Source organism: Amphibalanus amphitrite, unplaced genomic scaffold (assembly GCF_019059575.1).
Source record: "Amphibalanus amphitrite isolate SeventyFive unplaced genomic scaffold, NRLGWU_Aamphi_draft 000018F_arrow, whole genome shotgun sequence".
NCBI lineage: Eukaryota > Metazoa > Arthropoda > Thecostraca > Balanomorpha > Balanidae > Amphibalanus > Amphibalanus amphitrite.
The window spans coordinates 102,046-125,636 of NW_024881514.1; the positions used below are offsets into that span (position 1 = coordinate 102,046).

At 51.9% G+C, this 23,591-nt stretch overlaps 1 protein-coding gene across 1 annotated transcript; it reads right to left on the reverse strand.

The window, feature by feature from the left end:
* Positions 1 to 1,177: 1,177 nt before the first annotated feature.
* On the reverse strand, positions 1,178 to 23,513 carry LOC122388153 (indole-3-acetaldehyde oxidase-like). The gene is made up of 23 exons (XM_043378990.1): positions 23,373 to 23,513; positions 22,905 to 23,000; positions 18,620 to 18,977; positions 18,325 to 18,484; positions 14,835 to 15,054; positions 14,278 to 14,604; positions 12,882 to 13,012; positions 12,507 to 12,629; positions 11,809 to 11,976; positions 11,384 to 11,549; positions 10,905 to 11,107; positions 10,107 to 10,314; positions 9,611 to 9,788; positions 9,043 to 9,226; positions 7,460 to 7,661; positions 5,426 to 5,543; positions 5,102 to 5,213; positions 4,683 to 4,841; positions 4,344 to 4,472; positions 3,643 to 3,767; positions 3,082 to 3,425; positions 2,743 to 2,850; positions 1,178 to 1,744 (listed from the first exon to the last, which is right to left on the reverse strand). Exons 2-23 carry the CDS (start codon positions 22,960 to 22,962, stop codon positions 1,674 to 1,676), a joined length of 3,852 nt encoding a protein of 1,283 aa, XP_043234925.1. The 5' UTR covers positions 22,963 to 23,000; positions 23,373 to 23,513; the 3' UTR covers positions 1,178 to 1,673.
* Between the last annotated feature and the right edge of the window lie 78 nt (positions 23,514 to 23,591).

Sequence of the window (23,591 nt, forward strand, 5' to 3'; positions counted from 1 at the left end):
CCGATTCACAGCGGCTATAAAACGTAAAAATCTATACAATTCTTCTCACTCTTTCACTTTCAGAAAAATACCACACATGAATTTAACGACGAGTGTGTCAACTTAGGTCGGTAAAGTGAAGCCGAATCATTTTGCTTGGCGAATGGCTCGCAATTATCAGACAGAGTAAATGCCGCTTCGCTGAACGAATCCATGATCTGTTTATCACCTACCTGCTATCATCTGAGCCGTCAATTATCTTTGAAAGGATATGATTGCTCCAATATCTGTTTTTTTTTTACACTTTTCACAAGCTTCCACATTTCCATCATAAGTTTGTGAAGTGGAACAGAATGCCTACATGTGCACGATATCGTCGATATCAATATTACATACGCATGCAATATAATTAACGAATAATAAAAGTAGAATGATTAAATTTTCAGTGTGAAGAGTTGGATCTATTTTCATTCACCAGTTTGGTTTGCTCACCGATATAGATTGGTTCCAGTGACGAGTCTGATGCTGCTGAGATGAATCCAGAGACGAGCAGAACCGCCAGACAGAAGCGCCAGCTCCCCGCCCTTTTCATCCCGACCATATCGGCTGGTGCACGGGTCTACCACCAACACCTCTTCCTCTGACTGGAGGCTCCTCTCCCCGGCCGTCCCGTACCGGCGCCACCCATCCGACCGGCAGCCGACCAAAATATATTGATATCCCTTATCGTATATATCCCTCCTCCGACTGCACCAAACTACGGGACCCCTCTCTTCGACCGCACCGCTACCGCACCGCTCTCTGAGCGACTGCAATACAGCCCCGACGCTTCTCCGACCGACTGCACTGCAAGCTGGGAGCTCCTCGTCGACCGTCCCGTACCGGCGCCGCCCCTTCAGCCGACTGAAATACAGTCCCGACGTGTCTCCAGCACCGACGGTCCCTCAGCTCTCCCTCCATCCTCATTAACTCCACGCCATCGAGACTGTCCCTCCCTCTCCTATGTCGAGTGCACTGCACCCCGTCGTATGGAACTATTTCTTTTTTGCTTACAAAGAAGAGAAAAACTCTTTCGTTCTCACATTTTGACAATTCCTTTAGGCAGTGCGATAACATATAGGTAATAGTGCGATAATAGATAATGCGATAATAGTGCGATAGTATACGGTTTATCGCTGTTACTTATTTCAAACGCCGATTTCCTTTTATTATCTGTATTGATTCAGCAATAATGCATGTAAATGCAGATACATGTTTCAAGTTCATATGTTTGGTAAGCTACAGCCATTGTAAAGCATCCAATGATTCAGCGGCTTTCTTGATGAAAGAAACACACACATCTACGGGACGCTAATGTATATTTTGTTAACATAAATATGTATTATATTTAGCGCTGAACAATAAATCACTAAAACACCGAATACCTTAACGTTCGTCCATCGTATCCCGAATATTTTCATCTTCTATCATCTCGCGTACGTATCAACACTTCATCAATTATGTCACACATCATCTGCGACAATGTCCCCCTTTGTAGGTATCCCATTTGCATAAGCGTTGCAAATTGATCTAAAAGTACCACTGATCACGCAATCACTCCTGAGTCACAGCATATGACATTGATCTCCGGTCACACGTCGTCTGTGTCTCTGTCGCGGGTCGCCTTCTGACGGCCGTTTGTGACCTCTAGTCCGTTACGAGATCACAAACATCTCGGGGCTGAGCTGGCAGGCCGTCTGCGCCTTCTCCACCGTGCCCGGAGCGTCTGCGGGCGGCAGGCAACGGGGTCACCCACTGACAAACAGTACAGCACAAATAACAAGGTTACCCTATGACGGGTAGTAGCAAGACACAGGGACAACCGAACGACGACAGGCTGATCTGGCGCATTAAAAAAACATATTTTTGGACGTCTTGATTTATTGTGAGTGAGACTGATCAAACCACGAACTTCCGGTTTCAATGCGACGACAGCTGTAGGTACCTACTTTGTCAACCGAGGCGAAAAACTCATCACGTGACTGTGATGCAGAGTGGACCGTTGTTCGGTGGCAGTGCAGCCGGTGCGCTGTCTGTCCCATCCCCGCTCATCCAGTTGCCATCCCCACTCACCCAGCTGCCATCCCCGTTCCCCACTCACCCAGCTGCCATTCCCACTCACCCAGCTGCCATCCCCGTTCCCCACTCACCCAGCTGCCATCCTCACTCACCCAGCTGCCATTCCCACTCACCCAGCTGCCATCCCCGTTCCCCATTCACCCAACTGCCATCCCCACTCACCCAGCTGCCATTCCCACTCACCCAGCTGCCATCCCCACTCACCCAGCTGCCATCCCCACTCACCCAGCTGCCATCCTCACTCACCCAGCTGCCATTCCCACTCACCCAGCTGCCATCCCCGTTCCCCACTCACCCAGCTGCCATCCTCACTCACCCAGCTGCCATTCCCACTCACCCAGCTGCCATCCCCGTTCCCCACTCACCCAACTGCCATCCCCACTCACCCAGCTGCCATTCCCACTCACCCAGCTGCCATCCCCACTCACCCAGCTGCCATCCCCACTCACCCAGCTGCCATCCCCACTCACCCAGCTGCCATCCCCGTTCCCCGCTCACCCAGCTGCCATCCCCACTCACCCAGCTGCCATCCCCACTCACCCAGCTGCCATCCCCACTCACCCAGCTGCCATCCCCGCTCACCCAGCTGCCATCCCCACTCACCCAGCTGCCATCCCCACTCACCCAGCTGCCATCCCCACTCACCCAGCTGCGTCCAGTCGGTGTGTCCAGCATCCTTCCTGGCCTCGGCCACGGCCTGCCGGAGCGCGCTGATGGCCGCGTAGGTGGTGCACAGGGGCGGCTCACCCGTGGCTGCCAGCGCGCGGGGCTTGTCAGAGCGGGGACAACATAAGGCCGAACATAAGGATAAGGAAAAAGTAAGGCCGAATGCAGACGAACGATCTTTAAACTGTCACTTATAATGATATTTGTTAAATTTCTGTAGAAGTTACAGTAAAAAATATGGATAACAAATGGCCGAAAAATGCATAACAAATTCACAGTTCAGAGCAAAATGAGATGGAAATGTGAATCTAAGTTTACCTTTGGAGTTGAAGATTCCGATGGGGTTGTCGTTGTTTTTGATGAGCTTCACGCGGAAGTCGGTGGGGATGTCCTTGCTGGACGGCACGTAGTAGTTCCAGGAGGAGTCGGTGAGCTTGCGGCCGGTCTCGGTGTCGTAGCGGTTTTCCTCGCCCATGTGCAAGCCCATGCCCATGATGAAGGCGCCTTCGCACTGTCCGATGTCGATGGCCGGCGAGAGCGACTGTCCGGCGTCTTCGTAGAGGTCGGTGCGGTTCAGCCGGTACTGGCCCGTCAGCACGTCCATCTCCAGCTCCACGGCAGCCAGCGCGAAGATGTTGTACGGCGTCAAGATCGGCTTCTGACTGTGGACACCACGGGTTAGAGTCGTTAGCCGGTGGCGTCTGACAGAGCGCTCTGTGCAGACGGTTAGACGGTGGGGGATAGAAGAGCCAAGTGTTTTGACTGCATGCTTACTACTTGAGCGGGATTCTTCGTGAGTAGCGAATTTCTATTGTAAAAGACCATGCGGAGTGGAAAATCACTAGGTGGACGGTAAGCTCGACGCTGCCATAAACTTACTAATGGTAGGCGGTGAGGTTGACGCCGAGGTTGAAGGCCCTCTTGACGACGTCGGCCCAAGCACTGCCCTCGGCCTTGAACGGCGCCAAGCGCTCGTTCATCTCCTCGCAGGCTGCCTTGGTGGCCTGGAGGCGAGAGGAGGGGCAAGGGAAGCGTCACGAGAAATGCCCACCCGCCCAGCGCCGCCTCAAATCATTCCAAACTATTTGTAGAATCATCACTCCCTTTTCTTAGTGGCCTTGTATTCTTTTTGACACTTCTTTTTTCTTACGAGTGATAGGTAAACTGCCTTACATGAACCTATTTTGGTCAGTCAGTACGCGTCAAACCGGAACTAACTGCCGAATGCAGCCTTGTTCTATCCAAATTTGTGCCTCTTTAGCATTCTATCAAAACTCCTCTCCTGAAGCTTTCGTAAATCGGACCGATCCGTTTTCATCACAGTTTCTCCCTCCCTCCCATCCCTTCTCTCTCTCTCTCTCTCTCTCTCTCTCTCTCTCTCTCTCTCTCTCTCTCTCTCTCTCTCTCTCTCTCTCTCTCTCTCTCTCTCTCTCTCTCTCTCTCTCTCTCTCTCTCTCTCTCTCTCTCTCTCTCTCTCTCTCTCTCTCTCTCTCTCTCTCTCTCTCTCTCTCTCTCTCCTCTCTCTCTCCCTCTCTCTCGCCACAGATCTCCAGTGTATCTCCCGACGGCGTATTTCTCACCAAGCTGCTCATGTCGCTGCCCACGCTGCCTCCCGTAGAATCTCCGTTCGGGTTGATGATGTTCATGTTGGGCTTGACGGAGACCAGCTCCAGGGGAATGCCGAGGACCTTGGCGCACACCTGGGCCACCTGTAACGAGTCGGTATAGACGGGCTCTGGTGAGACGGACTGACTGCCGCGGTCTGAGACAGACTGATGTGACTGACGGACACTGGCTGACTCAGCGGCAGAAACGCTTCAACCTTTCAACAATACTTGATATCCTAGCTCACTGATTGACTCGTTATCATTAAAACATGTGAATGTCGATCCTAGTACGATCACTCGCTCGGCCCGTACCTTGGTGTTGAGTCCCTGTCCCATTTCGACGCCGCCGGTGGACACTGCCACCGTTCCGTCGTCTTTGTAGATGGAGACTATAGTCGGATATCTGGCAAACAGGAGAATGGGCCAGCGGACCGGCACCAGCGACAGAGCACGCTTCCGCCAGCGGTTGTCCTGAGGAATCGACAGAGACACAGGCGGATGAGAATGAGAAGTTAATAGACCCACCGTATATCATCTAACAAAATGACGGATGAAAGCAGTGCCAGTAGGAAAATAGAGATATCATATGGCTAATCAAATGGTCTCCATGAGCTACATCCAAGTTCCAACTATAAAAGCGTAACTTGGGTTGTGGAGTACCGTAGGCATTCCTATATAACACGCATAGTTACTGTGTACTATCACGCCACGACTCCTAATCAGTCGGTCACCTGGTTGAACTGGGCGATCTCGGCCTTCCTGGCGTCGATGTCGGCCTCGGAGAACATCTCCGTCACCATCTGCATGAAGACGTCGTAGTCGGTGGCGCGGTTGCCGCCCTTCCTGTGTGTGTCACGGTCGTACCCGGTTATCCCGTCAGCACCACCCGACACCAATGTTACACACACGTCGCAGCAGACGTACATGCCCTTTGCTGACTTACACGTAACCGACTATTCCTCCACTGTCGACTGCTCGCTCTCACATCAGAGCTATTTCATGCAAGTCTGGCCAATAAGCAGTTACCTATTCCCTTTAAGAATGTGGAGTCTCACCTGAACTTGGTGTCGGGCCCGAAGAAATTGGCCTGTCGCAGCGCCCACGGGTCCATGCCCAGCTCGTGAGCCAGGTGGTCCATGACACACTCGATACCGGACACGCCCTGCACCGTTCCTGGGTCACAGGGGGTCACGAGAGGTCACGACAGGTCACAAAACTACAGCGTAAGCGAATCGACTCAATCAGGTATCGATTCTGGTCAGGAGAGGTCATAGCATGGAGTCAGGAAATTCGGGGAAGTTGACTGGACTCATTGCCGTTATCGGTTACATACTATATAATGTAGATTGTAGAGCCAGTGGAGGAAGATATAAAAAGAATCAGACTCCTACACTTAGTCAATTGTCTCACATCAAACGCTTCATCGGTTTACCACTGCCTGTTTTCTCATTTTCCGATATTTAGGTATTCCACATTGAGGCCAGCACCAGGGGCGGATCCAAGGGGGGGGTCACGTGGGTCATGGCCCCCCCCCCCTTGAGGCCCGGGGGCCCAAAGACCTGCCGGGGGCACCACCGGCCTATCAGGGGTATCACAGTCCCGACAGGGGCACCACAGGACCGCCAGGGGCACCACAGGCCTAGCAGGGACACCACGGGCCTGGTGCCCCTGGGCCCTGACAGGACTGTAACGCCCCTGACAAGCCTTAAGTGTCCCCGGCACGCACGTGGTGCCCCTGACAGGCCTGAGGCGCCCCTGCAAGGCCGGTGGTGCCCCTGGCAGGCCTGTGGTGTCCATGGCAGGCCTGTGGTGCCCTTGCTAGGCCTCTGGTGCCCCCGACAGGCTTGTAATGCCCCTGGAAGGACTGTGGTGCCCCTGGTAGGCCTCTGGTGCCCCTGACAGGCTTGCGGTGCCCTTGGAAGGACTGTGGTGTCCCTGGGCCCTGACAAGCCTGAGGTGCCCCTGACAGGCCCGTGGTGCCCTTGTTAGGCCTGTGGTGCCCCTGGCAGGCCTCTGGTGCCCCTGGCAGGTCTGTGGTGCCCCTGGCAGGTCTATGGCGCCCCTGGCAGACCTGTGTTGACTGGTGCCCCTGCTAGGTCGCTGGTGCCCCTCACAGACCTGTGGTGCCCCTGGGCCTTGACAAGCCTGAGATGCCTGGCTATGACAGGCTCGTGGTGCCCCTGATAGACCAGTGGTGCCCTTGCTAGGCCTGTAGTGCCCCTGGCAGGCCTCTGGTGCCCCTGCTACCCCTGCGCCCGGAGAGGACTATGATGCCCCTGAAAAGCCTGAAGTGCCTCTCGACAGGCCCGTGGTGCCCCTGACAGGCCCAAGTTACCCCTGCGAGGTCGGTGGTGCTCCTGACAGGCCTCTGGTGCCCCTGGCAGGTCTGTGGTGCCCCTGGCAGGCCTGTGTTGACTGGTGCCCCTGCTAGGCAGCTGGTGCCCCTCACAGGCCTGCGGTGCCCCTGGAAGGACTGTGGTGCCCCTGCCCCTAGGGGTGCTCATGGGCCCAACAGGCCCGTTGTGCCCCTGACAGGCCTGTCGTGTATACTTGCTAGACCTGTGGTGCCCCTGCTTCCTGGCAGGCCTGTGGTGCCCCTGCTTCCTGGCGGGCCTGTGGCGCCCCTACAAGGCCGTAGGTGCCCCTGACAGGTTTGTGGTGTCCCTGGAAGGACTTTGGTGCCCCTGACAAGCCTGAAGTGTCAAGGACAGACCCTTTAGACGCCAGGGTCAAGTTCGTCGGACTGACAACGATTCGCTTACCTGATAACGTTCCTGGTAAGTACTCACTACTCAGCGTCCACAACATATATACACATAACACATTCATATATACTTGCTTACAATTGGTAAATGTGGTTGTGGGTAAGAGTTAAGATACTGACTAAAAATAAAAAAAAAATAAAAATAAAAAAAACTGAAAATGGGGGCACCACCAAAATGAAGTGGACGAAATCCGTTGAGTTTTTAATTTTGGGTATAGGTAGGGGCACCACTTCGATTCATGACCCTCCCCTTGGAGTTTTCCTGGATCCGCCCCTGGCCAGCACACCGTTTTTCTGCGCCGGCCGGCCGGGCGGGCGGGCTCACCTGGCGCGCGGCACCACGTGTTGGAGGCCGTGTTGGTCAGCACCGCAGTCCCCTCCGTCTGCCAGCCCTCGGCCTCGTACACGTTGGTGACCGTGTCCAGCGCCAAGGACGTGTCGTCAGCCGCGTACCCCACCGCGCCCGCGTCCGCCGTGAACTTGATCTGCAGGCTGGAGATCTTGCCGGTGGTTTCATCGGCCTCCGCCTGACGGCAGGCAGGTCACCCGGGTCAGGTCATAGGAAGGGATGGATGGAATGCTGAGAAGCACGCTGTGGGAAACGGATGGTTTGGAGACGGCCCAAGAGACTGAATATTGCATGCAGTGTGTTGTAGACAACGATGTAGCCCATAGAGCAGCGTTAATTAATTTAACCCGCGCCGGGCCGGGGGGGGGGGGTGTTTGAACACCCCCCTGCGGTTTTTCGCAAATATCTCAAAAACGGCGGGCGCGGACCTGTTCGTGCATCTTTTCCGCACATGTTGTGAAAATTTCAGACCCAGGTCACCTTAGGTCAGGTCACCAGGTCACGCCAAGTGACCTCACCTCAGAAAAAATAAGAATGCTCGTCATAGCTACACCGATTGATCGATTGCCCTGAAACTTTCAGCGATTGATTAGAGTAACATTATCTATAAAATGTATATCTCGGAATTTTGATATCGGTGACCTAAGGTCAGGTCAATTTTGCGACCTCTCCATTATAAGTCAATGGGAGAAAATTGAAAGGCGTCTGTTTTGCACGAACGCTATTCTAGACACTCTCAAACATCGAGATGTAGGTAAAATGGACACACTGAACCGGAAAATGGCAACTGTGACCCTCGTTATGTCCCCGAGGTCATCTCAGGTCACGAACAGAATCTAACAGTTTTTCGCTAATAACTTCTGATAGAGACGTGCTAAAGCGCTGAAAACGCCTTAGATGTGTTCGGCTCGACGTTGCGGATCGACTGATATGCAACATGACCTTTTCCGGTCAGGTCATGACCTTGACCTGAGGTCAAATTTTCAAGTTGACCTTTCAAGGTCAAATTATAGTTCATTCGACGCGTCTCGACGAGAGAAACACGATGGTGGCAACAGTAATGTCGTGGCTATTTTGAGTCAAAAGTTATTGCCGAAAAAACGTTTTTCGTAAAAACGGCTATTTTTGGAGTTTTTGCCCTCTGGAGGCTAAACCGTTGACCTGAGGTCAAATCTGAGAGCATTAACCAGAAAGGTCTGTAAAAGGGCTATCGAATGCGTTTTTCCGCGGCGCTGTAGCTCTATCGGTTCCCGAGATAGCCGTTGGCAGTTTCTAAAATGTTGAAATAGTGGGAATTTGACCTTTGGTGACCTCTGGTGACCTGACCTTTGACCTGAAAAAGACCGAATTGTTTTCGTCCTTATTTTGGACGTTCTTTCGATTGCCGCTTACCGCGTGTCGCTACGTGGCCCAGGAGCCGAGTTAGAAGGGGGGGGGTGTTCAGACACCCCCCCCCCCCGGCCCGGCGCGGAATCTCAGAGCACCGGCCCGGCGCGGGTTAAAGAACACGGCTCTAGCAAAACGATGCATCATAACACCATGCCGGATTTTGTACTCACCTGATACTGGATGAGGTAGGGCAGCCGGCCGCCCAGCAGTGTCATGTTGGTCCGGATGTCGAGCACCAACCGGACGGGTTTGTTGACGGTCAGCGCGGCCACTGCGGCGGCGCTGGCCACGCGGCTCGGGTGCTGTAGCTTGCTACCGTACCCGCCGCCCAATCGGCGCACCGACATGTTGATCCTGGGGAGGCGGGAGAGCGTCAGAGGAGTCAGAGAACGTCAAAGCACTCGGTTCTGGAGACATCGCTTAGCGCGCGTGTGCCACGATTCTTTTCTGAAATTTCGGATGGCCCGAAAGCCAATCAAATTCCGGCGCCCCAATCCCTAAAAGTCAGCCACATCGCAGGTGATAATAAAACATTTCATACCGTATTTCGTCAATTGATCTTCTTACTTCACCCGGACGAATGTTCAATCATTCGCAGCGCTCACTAATTTCAAAGCCCAATGTATATATATATATATATATATATATATATATATATATATATATATATATATATATATATATATATATATATATCCCTCTACCGCTGGCGAAGCTGGTCGACTTTGGCCGTCTCACTTGTGCATGGGTAGAGTGGTGATCTGGGAGACGACCTTGTTGACGTCCCTCATGTCCTGGGTGGCGCTGAAGAGGTCCAGCTGGTCGTCGTCCCTCGGCACGGCGCGCACCGTCTGCGTCTCCATGGTGAAGTGGTACTGGCCGCCTATGCTGAACTCGCCGATCACCTGACGCACACCTGGAGAGACGGGACGGCGTGGAGAGAGGGCGGTAGGGCTCCGATCAGACGGATAGTGGCAAGTATAAACGGTGTCGCAAGATAGTTACGGACCATGGTGAAATTCTGTTGCCGCCTCACAAATGTAAGGGTCGGTTTATAAAACAATCGTAGCTAATATATAATGTTCCCACTTTATTGTAAGAATACGGATGGAATATCATTAATTAATGGGTCACGTTACTGCCTTCCTAAGTGCCACAACACCTGAAGGCAGCAATTATTGAGTCGTAACCATCAAACAGCCAGTATTTTGATTATATATCTCCTGACACCTACCCTGTTTGGTCGTGGTCTTTGCGGCAGGAGCGGCGGTGGCCGACCCGCCCTGCTTCTTCAGGGCGTCCTTGATGGTGAGTACCGGCGGCTGCACGTCTGTGTAGGTGATCTTGACGAGCCCGGCGGCGGTACGGGCGGCGCTGTACGTGTCGGCCACGATCAGACCCACCGCCTGGCCGTAGTACAGCACCTGGCCCGAGGTGAACAGCTGCGGGAGACGGAGAGGTGAGCGGTTAGACGGATGGAGATATGTCAAAGTAACAGACGGGGGTACATATTGTAGGTCAGACATTTATACAGGCTGAGGCAAAGAGAAAAACAGACAGACAAGCAGACAAACAGACAGACAGACAAACACACAAGTAAGCGACGCGACTCGGCCCAAGCCGTCATCCCTCATCGCTATCAATGAGATCGACCATGGCTCGGTGGTTTCATGTCTCGGCTTTTGTTTGTTTGTTTGTTTTGTTGGGTTAGGCCCTTTCGGTCCAATGAGACCATTTCAGAGCCGGGAGGATGATAGGATATAGGGGGAGACATGGGCAGGCACCCTAGTGAGTCGCCGGGGCTGAGCCCGTCCAGAGGACAGGCCACCCAGCCCCAAGGCACTCACTGCACCCGGCTACGGGGTGCGCTCCCTCGGGAGCAGCGGTGCCGCTCCAAGGGAGCAGCCCGCATGAGATAAGGTTGCCTGTCCAGCCCGGAGGGGGGTTGCGGCGTGGAGGAGAAGGATTTCAGTATCCTGAGGATAGAAGCACGGAACGGTGATGTCTCGGCCGATGGCTCGTTCTGTCTCACCTCCTCGACGGTGTCTCCGTAGCTGCAGATGTTGTTGACGCCCGCGATGTCGGCGGCAGACACGTAGCCGGCCACGCCCGGCACGGCCAGCGCGGCGCTCGTGTCCACGCTGGCCACCTGGCCGTTGGCGATCGTGGTCTGCACATAGACGGCCACCAGTTCGTCCGGCTCGGCCGGCTCGTCGCCAGTGTACTTGGCCTCGCCTGGTGACCGAGCGGGTCGTCACAGATCGGCCACGTGACGATTTGAATACGGTTTCCAGAGGCATTGCGGTGGAACAAATATTGGGGAATGCATCAAAACACACGTATGTATTCTAGTCGTACATGTTCAAATGACTTAGGTCAATAAAACAATTTAAAAAAGGAATCGATGAAAACAAAGTCACACGGTTAATACCTTTCGTCATTTCCATATCGTCCCAGCCACCCAGCCCTCTCCTCATTCTCAGTTGCAGCCGCAACACCCTCTCTGCGTACCGGAGGTCTGCGCCTGCGCCTCCAGCTTGGGCACGGCCTTGTTGACGGGCCACAGGGTCTGGTCGGTGTCGAACTGCTGGGTGCCCGAGCTGACTGGGTGGGTGAGGTCCTCTCCCCCGGAGCGCAGAGGGGCCGGCACCTGGTCACCGAGCACGCGGAGCACCACCTGGGGGACAGACACGGTGGGGTCACCGGAGAGGACTGATCGTGGACGAGAGATCACTGGACCAGCCGAGCTGTCTGAAAGGAGGACCGGCCCGACGGTGGTCGGCAGATTGACGGAACCGTTTCACTTTCAGATAACCTTCGTTCACATACTTGTGTTCACTAATATTCATAATTGTATTATTAACATTTTCCCCCTGTGACCGTAGTTTTATTAAACTCCCCAAACGGCAGCACATGGAGACCTGTCTGGCACCTACCTTGTACAGCAGTGCGCAGGCCAGGCTGCGTCGGTAGGCCGGGTCGGCCTCTGCCGGGTCGGGGGTCGGTACCACCTCGGCCTGAAGAGCGGCCAGCGCGCCCTGCACCGTCTGCTCATCGGTCAGCGAACGTCCCTCCAGGAACGCTTCTGTGTTGGCGGCGTGTACCTATGTGAAGAGAGAGATAGAGAAAGAGAGAGAGATAGAGAGAGAGAGAGAGAGAGAGAGAGAGAGAGAGAGAGAGAGAGAGAGAGAGAGAGAGAGAGAGAGAGAGAGAGAGAGAGAGAGAGAGAGTTCAGAGGTGCACAGTTAGTTGACAGTGGGACAGCTCTGCTCTGACATTAGAGCTGGAGAGACACGTAGAACTACAACGAGGGCACGATCTTCATTTCCCACTTATTTAAACGGTTTTGATAGTCTAATTAAATGGTTTATTAAACGGTTCCTCCTCCGTATTACTTACGGCATGTAACGGTCATTACGAATTTACTGTGAACCACGCATTGTACCATTTCTTTTTAACTAAGACAAATACATTTTTGTTTTATGCACAAGCTATTGGAACAAATATAATTGTTCGTAATAGAGCGTTTAAAAACCTAATTTAGCAGTACGTTTTAAACTCTACACAGCGGCTTTATTTACGTCAAAAACGTATCACGGTAGTTTCATCTCCTTCTCTGCTCTGTGTGACTTACAAAGTCGGCACTGATCCCTCCGAACAGCAGCGTCGGCTTTTCGACGACGGTGAACGAGGCGTCGAGCGGCAGCACGAAGGCAGCGTTCACATAGGCGTGAGCACTGATGGCGCGGGGCGTGATCTGCAGCGAAACGCAGATCATTGCACATTATAAGAAAAGAATTGCACATTAGAATTAGCTTCCCATTCTTTACACAGAAGTCAGCTAAAAATAGAATTAGGATGTTTTTAATTCCCCGGCAACGTGTCTCGCGGTTCACACAGTTTTCATCGAGGCACGTCTGATACACTTTCTGAAATGAAACACAACGTTAACTTTTTTAAAGAGAGGCCAAGTATGCCGTTAATCACACTTTGTATCGGTGAACATTACCTTGTACGACTTGAAGACGTATTTGGTCTCGTCCAGGGTGGGCAGTGTGACTGACACGATCACCTTGCGGGCCATGTCCTCGGAGAGCAGCTGCTCGACGGAGATCTCCGTAGTGGCGGCGTCCTCGTCGGCTGTGGGGACGGTCAGCGACGGGTGAGACGGGCGGGCCAGGGCCACTCTGTCGTCTACCACGGCTCCTCTGCAGAGAGCAAATACAGCATGCATATTCCCCTCTATCTCTCTTTCTTTCTCTCTGTTTTTTTTTTGTCTTTCACCTCTAAATGAAATGATTAGGCCAAGACATGACGGGTTCTTTTTAACCCTCGCCCGCACATGCCATTTTCCCATCCTAGAACGCACATGGGGGGGGGGTGGTTGCCAACCCCCCCCGCGCCATTTCGTTCCTGTTGGAGATAGAGCTTAGCAGTAAAGACCAAAAAGATTCTTTGGGAAGAGACGAATCCAATGATACCCAGTTTTACCTTCTCAGGTCAGTCATTGACCTTCCAGGTCAGGTCAAACAAAAAAAAATGTTGCTGTTTTGGGTCACCGTTGGATATCAAGTGCGCTGCTTATCAAATACCGATGACGATGCTGTTTTCTGGTGCCAAGCCAGCTAGAACCTCTTTGTCACACTATCCGACCAGAATTTTGCTGCTGAGGTCATTTCAGGTCAAGTTAGGTCAAGGTCAATTATATGTGTTTGTATGTCTGTGTGTGTCTGTGTGTATACTGATGTGTGCACCGATTGTTTTTGGGTCCATATCACACGAAATCATGATCTGAGAAGCTTTTACCAAAAATGCAGTAAAAAAACTTCACAAAAAGTAAATTTAGCTTGCCTAAAACGCAATTATCTTAGATGACCTAGGTTGACCTTGACCCTGACCTTGACCCCTGTACATCGTCGAACAACATGTTCCATGATAGGTGGGAGGTAAGACTGGCAAAAAAGGCCGAAATCAGGGTGTCAAAAGCTCACAAGGCCCATGGCAAATGCAAGATGTTGAGAATTGGCCATTTGGGTCATGACATGACCTGAAAAACAAGGTCATATCTCCGAAACCAAAAATCACAGAAACTTGAAATTTTCAGTGGACATCAAGAAAGGATAGACAAGCAGCTATACGAAAAATCAGCCTTCTAGCTCTAAAAATGTTGAGTGCAGAGCAGAAAGACTGCCTGGGGGGTGGCAACCCCCCCCCCCCCCCATGTGCGGGCGAGGGTTAAGGCTTGCGGTACAGCCTACTTCCAGGGGTACGATCTTACTGACATCTATCGGAGACAGCAGGCAATACGCTGAGCTCTGGCTCTGGGTAAAGGTGACGAGCAGGACGAGAGGCGACCTACAGACTGCTTCCGAAGGGTGGCGGGGAGCGACCCTCGGCGTCCGTACCGATCTGGAGCCGTCCGCCGGCGGCCGCCAGCAGCAGGAACACGTCAGACGGGAAGTCGCCGTGCGTCTGCTTCAGCATCAGGTTGCCGGCCCAGCTGCCGGCGTTTCGGACGGGCGTGTTGGCCACCAGCAGCAGGTGGGAGGCCATGTCGGAGAAGTGGCCGAACCCGGCCGTGGAGGACAGCTTCTGGAACTCCTCGATGACGCGGGAGAGGGAGACGGCGGCGCCCAGCGTCAGCGCGGAGGCGGTCTGGGTCACCTGACTCAGCTCGGGCACCTTCAGCAACGAGACGTAGCCGTCCGGCTGGCCGGCGTCGTGGTAAACACCTGGGAAACACCATCACGGTGAGAAATATGCATGTGCATATAGCATCAAAGCATACGCATAAACCACTATAGTGGTTTTCTCGTACAAAAAAGTGATCACGGCCCACGGGTAAGCCAAATGATAATCAAGAAAGTATTTTAAGCATATCTAGATCATTGTTTGACCTTAATTTATCGACGGAGCCTGAGCGGCACTGCTCCGTTCGCTCGACCGGCAATCCCGGACCGACCTGTTCCCGTGTTGCCTCGGACCAGCTTGAGCGTCTTGTCGGCCGGGTTGGCCTTGATGATGGCGCACAGCTCAGCCAGGCTGGTCGGGTAGGACCACTTCTCGGCGCCGTCAGACGCCAGGCGAGCGGTGCGCGGGCAGCCGACACAGCCGCCGCCGCCGCCGCCGCCCGAGCACTTCTTGGCGCACGAGCCCGCCTTGGAGCCCGAGGGAGCCACATCCTATACAGAGGGGCACAGAAAGAAACACTGAGTTACCGCTGCCACATCACCTATACAGAGGGACACAAACAAATAGAGTTACCAGTTACCACCGCCACATCCTGTACAGAGGGACACAGACAGAGTTACCAGTTACCAGCTACCGCTGCCACATCCTGTATAGAGGGACACAGACAGACAGAGTTACCAGTTACCACCGCCACATCCTGTACAGAGGGACACAAACAGACAGAGTTACCAGTTACCACCGCCACATCCTGTACAGAGGGACACAGACAGACAGAGTTACCAGTTACCACCGCCACATCCTGTACAGAGGGACACAGACAGACAGAGTTACCAGTTACCACCGCCACATCCTGTACAGAGGGACACAGACAGACACCGAGTTACCGCTGAGAGCGCTGAGACAAAACGGAGTTATTGCGGCCCGCGAAATGATTATACGAGTACGTCAGTGACAAAAAGTAATTGGAGAGATATAGGTGGGCGAGTTTTTCAGTCACTTCAGAACGATCTCTTCTATTGCGATCACTAAAGCAGTCGGAGAGGACAACAGAGTGGCAATAAAAAAGTACAAAAGCACGATACAAGGTGATTCAGATCACACATGGCAACCGTGTAACAACAACAAAAGACGAAAACCATTCGATTGGACGATCAGTAGCCTAGCCCTCGCCGGCACAGGCCATTTTGCGTCCTTCGACGGCACACGGGGGGGGGGTGCGACCCCCCCTCGCGTTAGACCCCTGATCGAGCTAGAGCTTCGCGGAAAAAACGTACGTCGTACGTGTTGCCCGTCACGAGAGGAAGCCGATGATACCCAATTTTAAGGTCCTAGGTCATCGGATGACCTTCCAGGTCAGGTCCATGACCCGAAAACCGGGAAAATCGGGACCTGTTAGAAAGTCGTAAAGTGCGGCTGCTATGTGGTTTCCGGGGTGCTGATCACGAATACCGTGTTAGTTTTGATCAAAGATGATGTCTTTAAGCATTTAGACCAGGTTGGGTCAGGTCATGTCAGGTCAACCGGTAGGGGTTGTGACGGGTATTCGTAATACGTGTCAACCGCCTCTGACAGCTTTGTAACAGGTTACGAAGGCACCAAAACTACTTCGTAAATGTTCAAATGGTTGCTAAATTCGAATTCAGCTCCAAAAACTAGCCTAGAAACATGTAAAACTCGAAAAAGTGAACCGAGGTCACACGAGGTCACCAAAGGTCAATGACCTGACCTGACCTTCAGGTGACCTTGACACCCACCCTAATGTATGGGAGCAACATCAAATCACATGTTTGAACGTTTGAAACCACGGAAAGCTTGCAAACGCGCGGCTAATGCGAGCCGACATACGCGGAATCGCGATTCCGGCCAAACATGGTCTCTGAAAAGAGGTCACAGGTCAAAGGTCATTTGGGGGTCATGAAATTTTCAGGGTAGGTGTAAAATTGATCAATGCGAGGGTACTGAAAGTTTCGTCGCGATCGGCCGCTTTTTACGCGAGTTATTCGCGAAAACCTTAGGGGGGTTGCATCAACCCCCCCCCCCCCTGTGCCGACGAGGGCTAGTCATCAAGAAGCTGCCAATTCGGTCTGGCTGCTTCTTTAAAGGGACTATCCCACCTTCTAAAATGTTGTTAAAACCAGTTAAATTGTGCCCAACTTTATAGATTGGATGACCAGGAACACGGTTCTGGCATTTATTTTTCATTAAACATCTTATGCTTCCCATATTCCAAACACAAACTTTCAAATACCTATGTGACGTCACAGCCCAAAATTACCTCCTTCCCCAGGCCACATTACTGTCATAAAGCTGATTCTTTTTACTCTGTAGGCACCACAACAAAGTTCAGACCAAGTTTTAAGCGATTTTTCAACGAACAAACCCATTTAAATCAAAATGACTAAACGAGGTGACGTCACACTAACGGTCGCTCCATGTTGAAGATAGGGCCTTGTACAAGGCCCATTTTCAAATGTAGGGAACGAATTTCTTCAACACCAAGAGGCCGCGGGGGTTGCAACCTAGATAGATAGTGGTTTCTGAACCTCGCCGCAAACTTGGCTATCTCAACTCAAACCCCATGTTAAAGGTGGGATAGTCCCTTTAATATACATAGTACCAAATACCAATATACTCGCTTAGCTTAGTGAAGGCCTAAATGTGTATCTCACTATCGGTCGGTGTCCTACCTTGAACTCGAGACGTTGGGATATAAGTCTAGCCTCTGTCTGAAGAGCGGAGACAAGTTCCGACGCGACAGAGATCGCGATTACGAACGCAGTGCGTCTTATCACACACCTGTTCTAAAAGCTCTTTGCGGCGGCAGGCGGATCTGTTTGGAGTGCTACTTCATTGGAGTATGCCTATACTTCTGAACAAGTACCGGCTCGCCCCCATCCTCAGTCTGTAACAAGCTCAAGCATGACGCTGTAGATGACGTAGCTGGCATCGCAACGGGGTCAAAAACTGATCGTTTGCACTATAAGGGCTATGGCACCTTTATAGCGGACTTTGTGCGACAGTATGATGTTGTTTTGATCAGAAATGAGGGACTGACACAACTCACAAGGGCGTCGAATGACATGCAGGATTCATTGCTACCTACCAATCATGTTTTTACCGTAAGATCCAAGCTGATAGAGAGTTTATTTCATTATAAAGTTACCATGCTGCAAACTATTTGAAAACGATAGTGCGTGCCAAATCCGAATGACAGTCACCAACAAATACGTTTTCTTGCTTTAGCTTGCTCAGTAGGTACCTAAACATTGTATCAATAATTGCTGTATCCGGCAATGATTGCCGAAAAATTAGCCCAACGACTGAAAGGTCGGTCTACCATTGCGAAGAAATTGCATTCAGGCTTATTTATCTTGCATGTCTATTTGTTTAGGTATTTCCTTTCATCAATCATGTAGCCAATACCTAGCAAAAGAGCATGCTTTAAATCCACGCTTTAAAAACATTCAGTGTTTTTTTCGAAAAAAGATTAGCTCAATGGAGGAAAAGCGCGCAACGACATTCTACACCGTCGAAGATCAATAAGTGCTTAGGTAAGTGTCCAACTGCAAACCATCGCTAGTCACCCTGCAAAATGACACCACACTCCCAATGCCATAAATATCATATTACATGCATTCAAAGTGTCAATATGTTCCATTCCAATATAAACTAAATAGTGACAATCTATTTCTCTTGTTCCCCGTTCCGCGGAGTGTTTAATGATCACCGATTGGGGTTAACGAGCGTCGGGCGCAGTTTACCTCGATGTCCTTGATGATCTGCTGAGTCTTTTCGTCGGCCTCCGGGACGAAGGTTTTAAAGGCGTCCAGGATGGGACGGTAGCCGGTGCAGCGGCACAAGTTACCGTCCAGGTGTTGCTCGACCGACTGGGGGGTCACCGCCTCGCCAGACTCCAGCAGACTGCGGGAGACAGACGGGAGATTATGTGCACCGTCCGTTTCCTATACAATGTAGGTGAAATGTACATTGTACAACATGGACATGATATGACCATTTCAGGGCTGCAGTAGCCGCACTGGGTGATTAGTCCGTTACCTGTACATGGACATGACCATTCCTGGGCTGCAGTAGCCGCACTGGGTGCCGTTCATCTGTGCCAGCCGCGACTGGGCCGGGTGGTAGCCGGCCTTGCGGTCGCCGATGGCCTGCACGGTCTCGATCTGCCAGCCCTGGCAGTTGTGCACGGGCGCCAGACACGAGTTGACGGCGCGCACCTCCGTCTGACCGGTGGCCGGGTCGGTGACGCGCGCCGTCACCACGCACGCGCCGCACATGCCTCCGCGGCACATGACTTTGGTGCCGCGCAGGCCGCACTGGTCGCGCAGGTAGTCGGCCAGCGAGGTGGACGCCGTCACCGGCGCCGTCGAGCCGTCCGACGCGGCTCCCACGCTCACTGCCGGCGCAGGGAGGACGGTCACAGCGGCCGGCGTGGTAAAGGGCACCAAGGCCTCGTCTAACATGTTAACTGGGGGGGCCAAACCCCCGCAGTCACCTGCCTGGCCCCCCCAGTCAGGGCAAAAAGTCACTACTGGGGGGGCCGGCAATAGCGAAAGAGCAAACGAATTTTTACTGCAAGGTGTCAGTGCACATCAAAACAAACGCGTAAACGACACATGGATGCAATGTGAGCACATTGACCCGATTACCTAGGGTTGTTATCAAGTGTTTATTTTGCTTACCTGAACCTTTTTTTCGCTCAGCAATACGTTACATTTTGTCTTTTCAGGTGGCCCAACTCCGTGTCCTGGATATTCTTTTTTATAAATTAAGTCCGAACCTTTTGAATGGAAGGATTCACAAGGACAGAGTCCCCGCTAAGCAGAGCTTGTTGCGTTGGCCCTGCCCTCTACCCTTCGATCGCGCAATTCCTGATCTATGACAGCATTTAGAGCCCAAAGTTTAACGTATATGCACATTGCCGCGCACGGCCGGTCCCCTCACTGACTTCGACTGGCTGCAGCCCGCTACCAACCGCAACTATACTCGCCAGGAGGCTCATAAACATCGAGCGACTCCGTCGCGCTTCGAACCCGGACTGTTATAACCGGGACGCGTGCCCTCACCACGAGCCACGAGGGGTCCAACGCTCTACCGGCAAAAATTCTCTTTTTTTTGCCTAGTCTCTCCTATCAATCACGTATCAAACAACGTATCAAATTCTCCTATTAATCTGTTGTTTCTGTCCTCGGGGCGTCAATCTGTTTTTGCCTATCATCGTATTCGTCCTCACTATGCAGCGTCCAACTTCTGGCTGGACGGTCACCGGTGTGCGGCTAGAGTCAAGCTCCTAATCGTAATGAAGCAGGTTCCCGTTCCGGGTGGTCGTACATAGGCGCAGATTGGTGGTCTGTCTGTGGGGACGGGAACTGACAGCTCTGGGTTATCTAAAGAGGTCGGCATTGAGTCCCGGCACCGGTCCGTGCTTTCCATCCTCAGGACAGTCAAATCATTCTCCTCCACGCCGCAACCCCCTGCTCCGGGCGGGACGGGCAACTCTAACCCACACGGGAACGGCTCCACTGGAGCTAGCCCGCAGCCGGGTGCAGTGAGCGCCAGTGGGCTGGGCGGCCTGTCCGACTGGGCAGGTTCAGCCCAGGTGACTCACTGGGGTGCCTGCCCAGACCAATGTCTGTCCTTAATTCCTATCATCCTTCCGGCTCTGAAATGGTCTCGTCAGACCGAAAGCGCCTAACCCAACAAAACAAAACAAAAATGGAGTGCCGGAGGGCAAATCCCAGTCACTTAGGGTCCCAACGGGCCTCAAATTGCGCTACTACACGGCCACGGGGCCCCGATTGTCTCACATTATAGCCTCTGACGACCTTAAGGTTGTGTCGGAGATCTACGGCGATTATCCACCTGAATCCACCTGAGAAGCCCTCAGTAGTCAGTCTCCAAGTTGATACACAGGCAATACACTGGTCTGAGGGGGCCCTACGTGGGAGAGTACGGTCTCTACTTAGAATGATCTTTAAAGCCTGGTATCGGTATGGATCATATAAAACCAGTGTGGGCTACCATATGTAGAGGCCGACGTGGGTCCAGAAGCTGGAATTAACCCTCAGAGTTCGGTACCGAGCGCTCAGAATCGGCGGAGCCCATCAGAAACCGATGTGGTTCGCAAAAGAAATTATGCGTGCGGGCCATCGACATGAGGCTCGTCATGAAAATTCCTTAGACGAGGCACTGCCATGCCACTCGAACAAACGCTCAACACCGAGAAGTGTGATTATTACTGTCTAATTGGGCAATGTGAGGAGACTACAAACTAATATAATAGCATTGGTCGGATCGTCTACTATTTTTTTTTCTTAGTTAAGAAAAAAATCATGGTATCAGGGCTGTGATGAAAAATAAGGGGTCGAAATCCGGTGAGAAAACAGGATTTGGGGGTACCCTAGGTTTGGCTGGGTTGTCTCTGGCCCCCCCCAGTGAAAATTCCTTAGACGAGGCCCTGAAGGGCACCTCACCGGTCCAGAGCGGATATCAACAGCAGCTAGGGCATATAAAACGAAAGACATCATCGGTCATCATGATTTAGCCAAAGCGCGCCCATTCGAGCCATTCTGAGGCCACATATTCTCCGAATCACTGCGGCCGTACTGAACAGCAGATCGCATCGATAGGATGGTTCGGTTCGGCCATAGCATGCCCAACCGGTCCAGACGTGCATCATAGCGCAGTTAGCCTTCTATCGCGCTAACAGTGCACCAGAACTTCCGTCCGAGAGGAACAGACGCGTGGGGAACCGAATGGGAACGGGCTGCAGGGAAACGTTAATGGTGAAATGTAATTCACTTCGTATAGGTATACGAAGTGGGGGAGTCCACCTGCATGGAACAGCTAATGTGTATACCATTCCTGACCACGTGATTCGTGATTGATGCATCAAAATGTCACTTCCTGAACCACATGGTCGTTCTGGCCTGTCCCCCGGTCCCACCGCTCCCGCCACGCCCGCCTTCCTCGCACGGATCATACCAGTTGGGGGAGGTTTGGTCAATGGTTGTCATTTTTAGCACATGCCATTTTTGGCAACCATGTGCTAAAAATGACAACGCTATCAGCTATTTTTAGCAACGATGAAGCCGATTTCACTCCTCAGCGAGGAAATCACGATTTTGGAAATACAAGCACTGATTTTGGAAAAGAAGTGCTGCCACCTGGTGCAAGAAGAAGAAACCAGCTTTAATATGGCCGTTGTTTGTATGGTAGTCCAACGTTGAAGTATACCCTTTTTTGTGGCCCGAAGTTGGAACTTTAAATTGAAGCATCCGAAAATGATCGATATTGATCGAAATCATGATGTTGATGAAAAAAATAATATGTTAAGTTGAGAGAGGAGGCCATTTTATCCAGATGCGGTGGTTTACTTCTTGAAATTATTTTTGCTTACGACGACTGCCATGTAATGAGGGATAATTAGCAGCCGTCATTAGCAAAAATAATTTCAAGAAGTAAACTACTGCATCTGGATAAAATGGCCTCCTCTCTCAACTTAAAATATTATTTTTTTCATCAACATCATGTTTTCGATCAATATCGATCATTTTCGGATGCTTCAATTTTAAGTTCCAACTTCAGGCCACAAAACAAACTACCATACAAATAACAGGCATATTAAAGCTGGATTCTTCGTCTTGCACCAGGTGGCAGCACTTCTTTTCCAAAATCAGTGCTTGTATTTCCAAAATCGTGATTTCCTCGCTGAGGAGTGAAATCGGCCTCATCGTTGTCAAAAATAGCAGAATCGTTGTCATTTTTAGCACGTGTGACAAAAATAGCACGTGCTAAAAATGACAACGATTGACCAAACCTCCCCCGACTGATACTGTGGCGTGCACTCAGGATGGGCAAGTTAGGCTGTCCCGCAGTACATCCAAGCGCGCGGCACAGTCTACATTCCAGGCTTCCAGCGCCCTGTTTCACGGCATTCTGCTAGCGGTTTCGGTTTAGCGCTACTAGCGCTTTTGGTTTGCATAGATGATGGAAACATTAACAGCCTTCATTGCAAACGTCTTGATTTGTTGGCGTTTCCATGGAAACCGAAAGCGCTAGTAGCGCTAATAGGCAACGCACCGTAACGATCGTCGAAAATAATAGTGACCAAAGGCACTAGATTGAGTTGACTTTATGTAATGTTACAAGTTATAATTCACTTTTCGTTGGGCTGCCCTGTGAGCTACCGCATAACGGCTGTTTGTTGGGCGTCGTGGTTGGCAGGATATCCACTTTCGATTACTTGTTTTTACCTCATGTAGGTACTAAAAACATGCGATCGTTTTTAGACTCCATTACTTTTTGTGGCGGAGTGACTCACCTTGATGTTGTTGTCCGTCGATGGTGAAGCTCACCATCCTTCCCTTGGGTGCCGCCATGGCGTCACAACTCACGGCGATCACGTCGAGCCGAACACCTGTCACCAAAAGGGGAGGCCGGTGGGGTGTTTTGTGTAGGTGCCGAAAAACGGTGGGCTGCTACGGCAGCCGGTTATGGGCGGGTTTCTGACAGCATAACAGGAGCGAGAACATTGAGTAGAAAGGGATACCATGCACGGTCAAAATAACTATATGAAAACTAGCATTGCTGTGTTGTAATTTAAAACATCTTATTCTACAACAAAGTAAAATGCTCGTCTAACTCCAGTAAACGTTATCAACACAACCGCCCTGTACATAGACAGCGCTACCATTACCTACATTTTTAAGCATTTGCATTTTACATTTACATTTACAAGGGATGCTCAGCCATTGTCCTGCCTACGCCGCACATTGCAGCTTTCGCTCACCGTTCCCCTCTACCGTCGAGTCGCTGGGGTGACTTCTCGTCGCCGCCAGCTGACTGCCGCTCCGTATATTCGCTCCGATAACCCGTACACGGAGAACCGGACCCGGTCGCTCCAGGGCCCGCACTGAGTTACAGCGGGCCGACGTCACCGCCCTTATATCGACCGCAGGAGTGACGTCACGGCACACAGAGGTGACATCACCAACGGCGGCGGCGGGCT

Excerpts from the sequence above, each read along its gene's own strand:
- LOC122388153 (XM_043378990.1), bottom strand. The coding sequence starts at position 22,962 with ATGGCGGCACCCAAGGGAAGGATGGTGAGCTTCACCATCGACGGACAA. Across the intron at positions 15,055-18,324 it reads AGATCATCAAGGACATCGAG|GATGTGGCTCCCTCGGGCTC; the intron begins GTAAACTGCGCC and ends CCCTCTGTATAG. Across the intron at positions 10,315-10,904 it reads ACGGAGACACCGTCGAGGAG|CTGTTCACCTCGGGCCAGGT; the intron begins GTGAGACAGAAC and ends CGTCTCCCGCAG.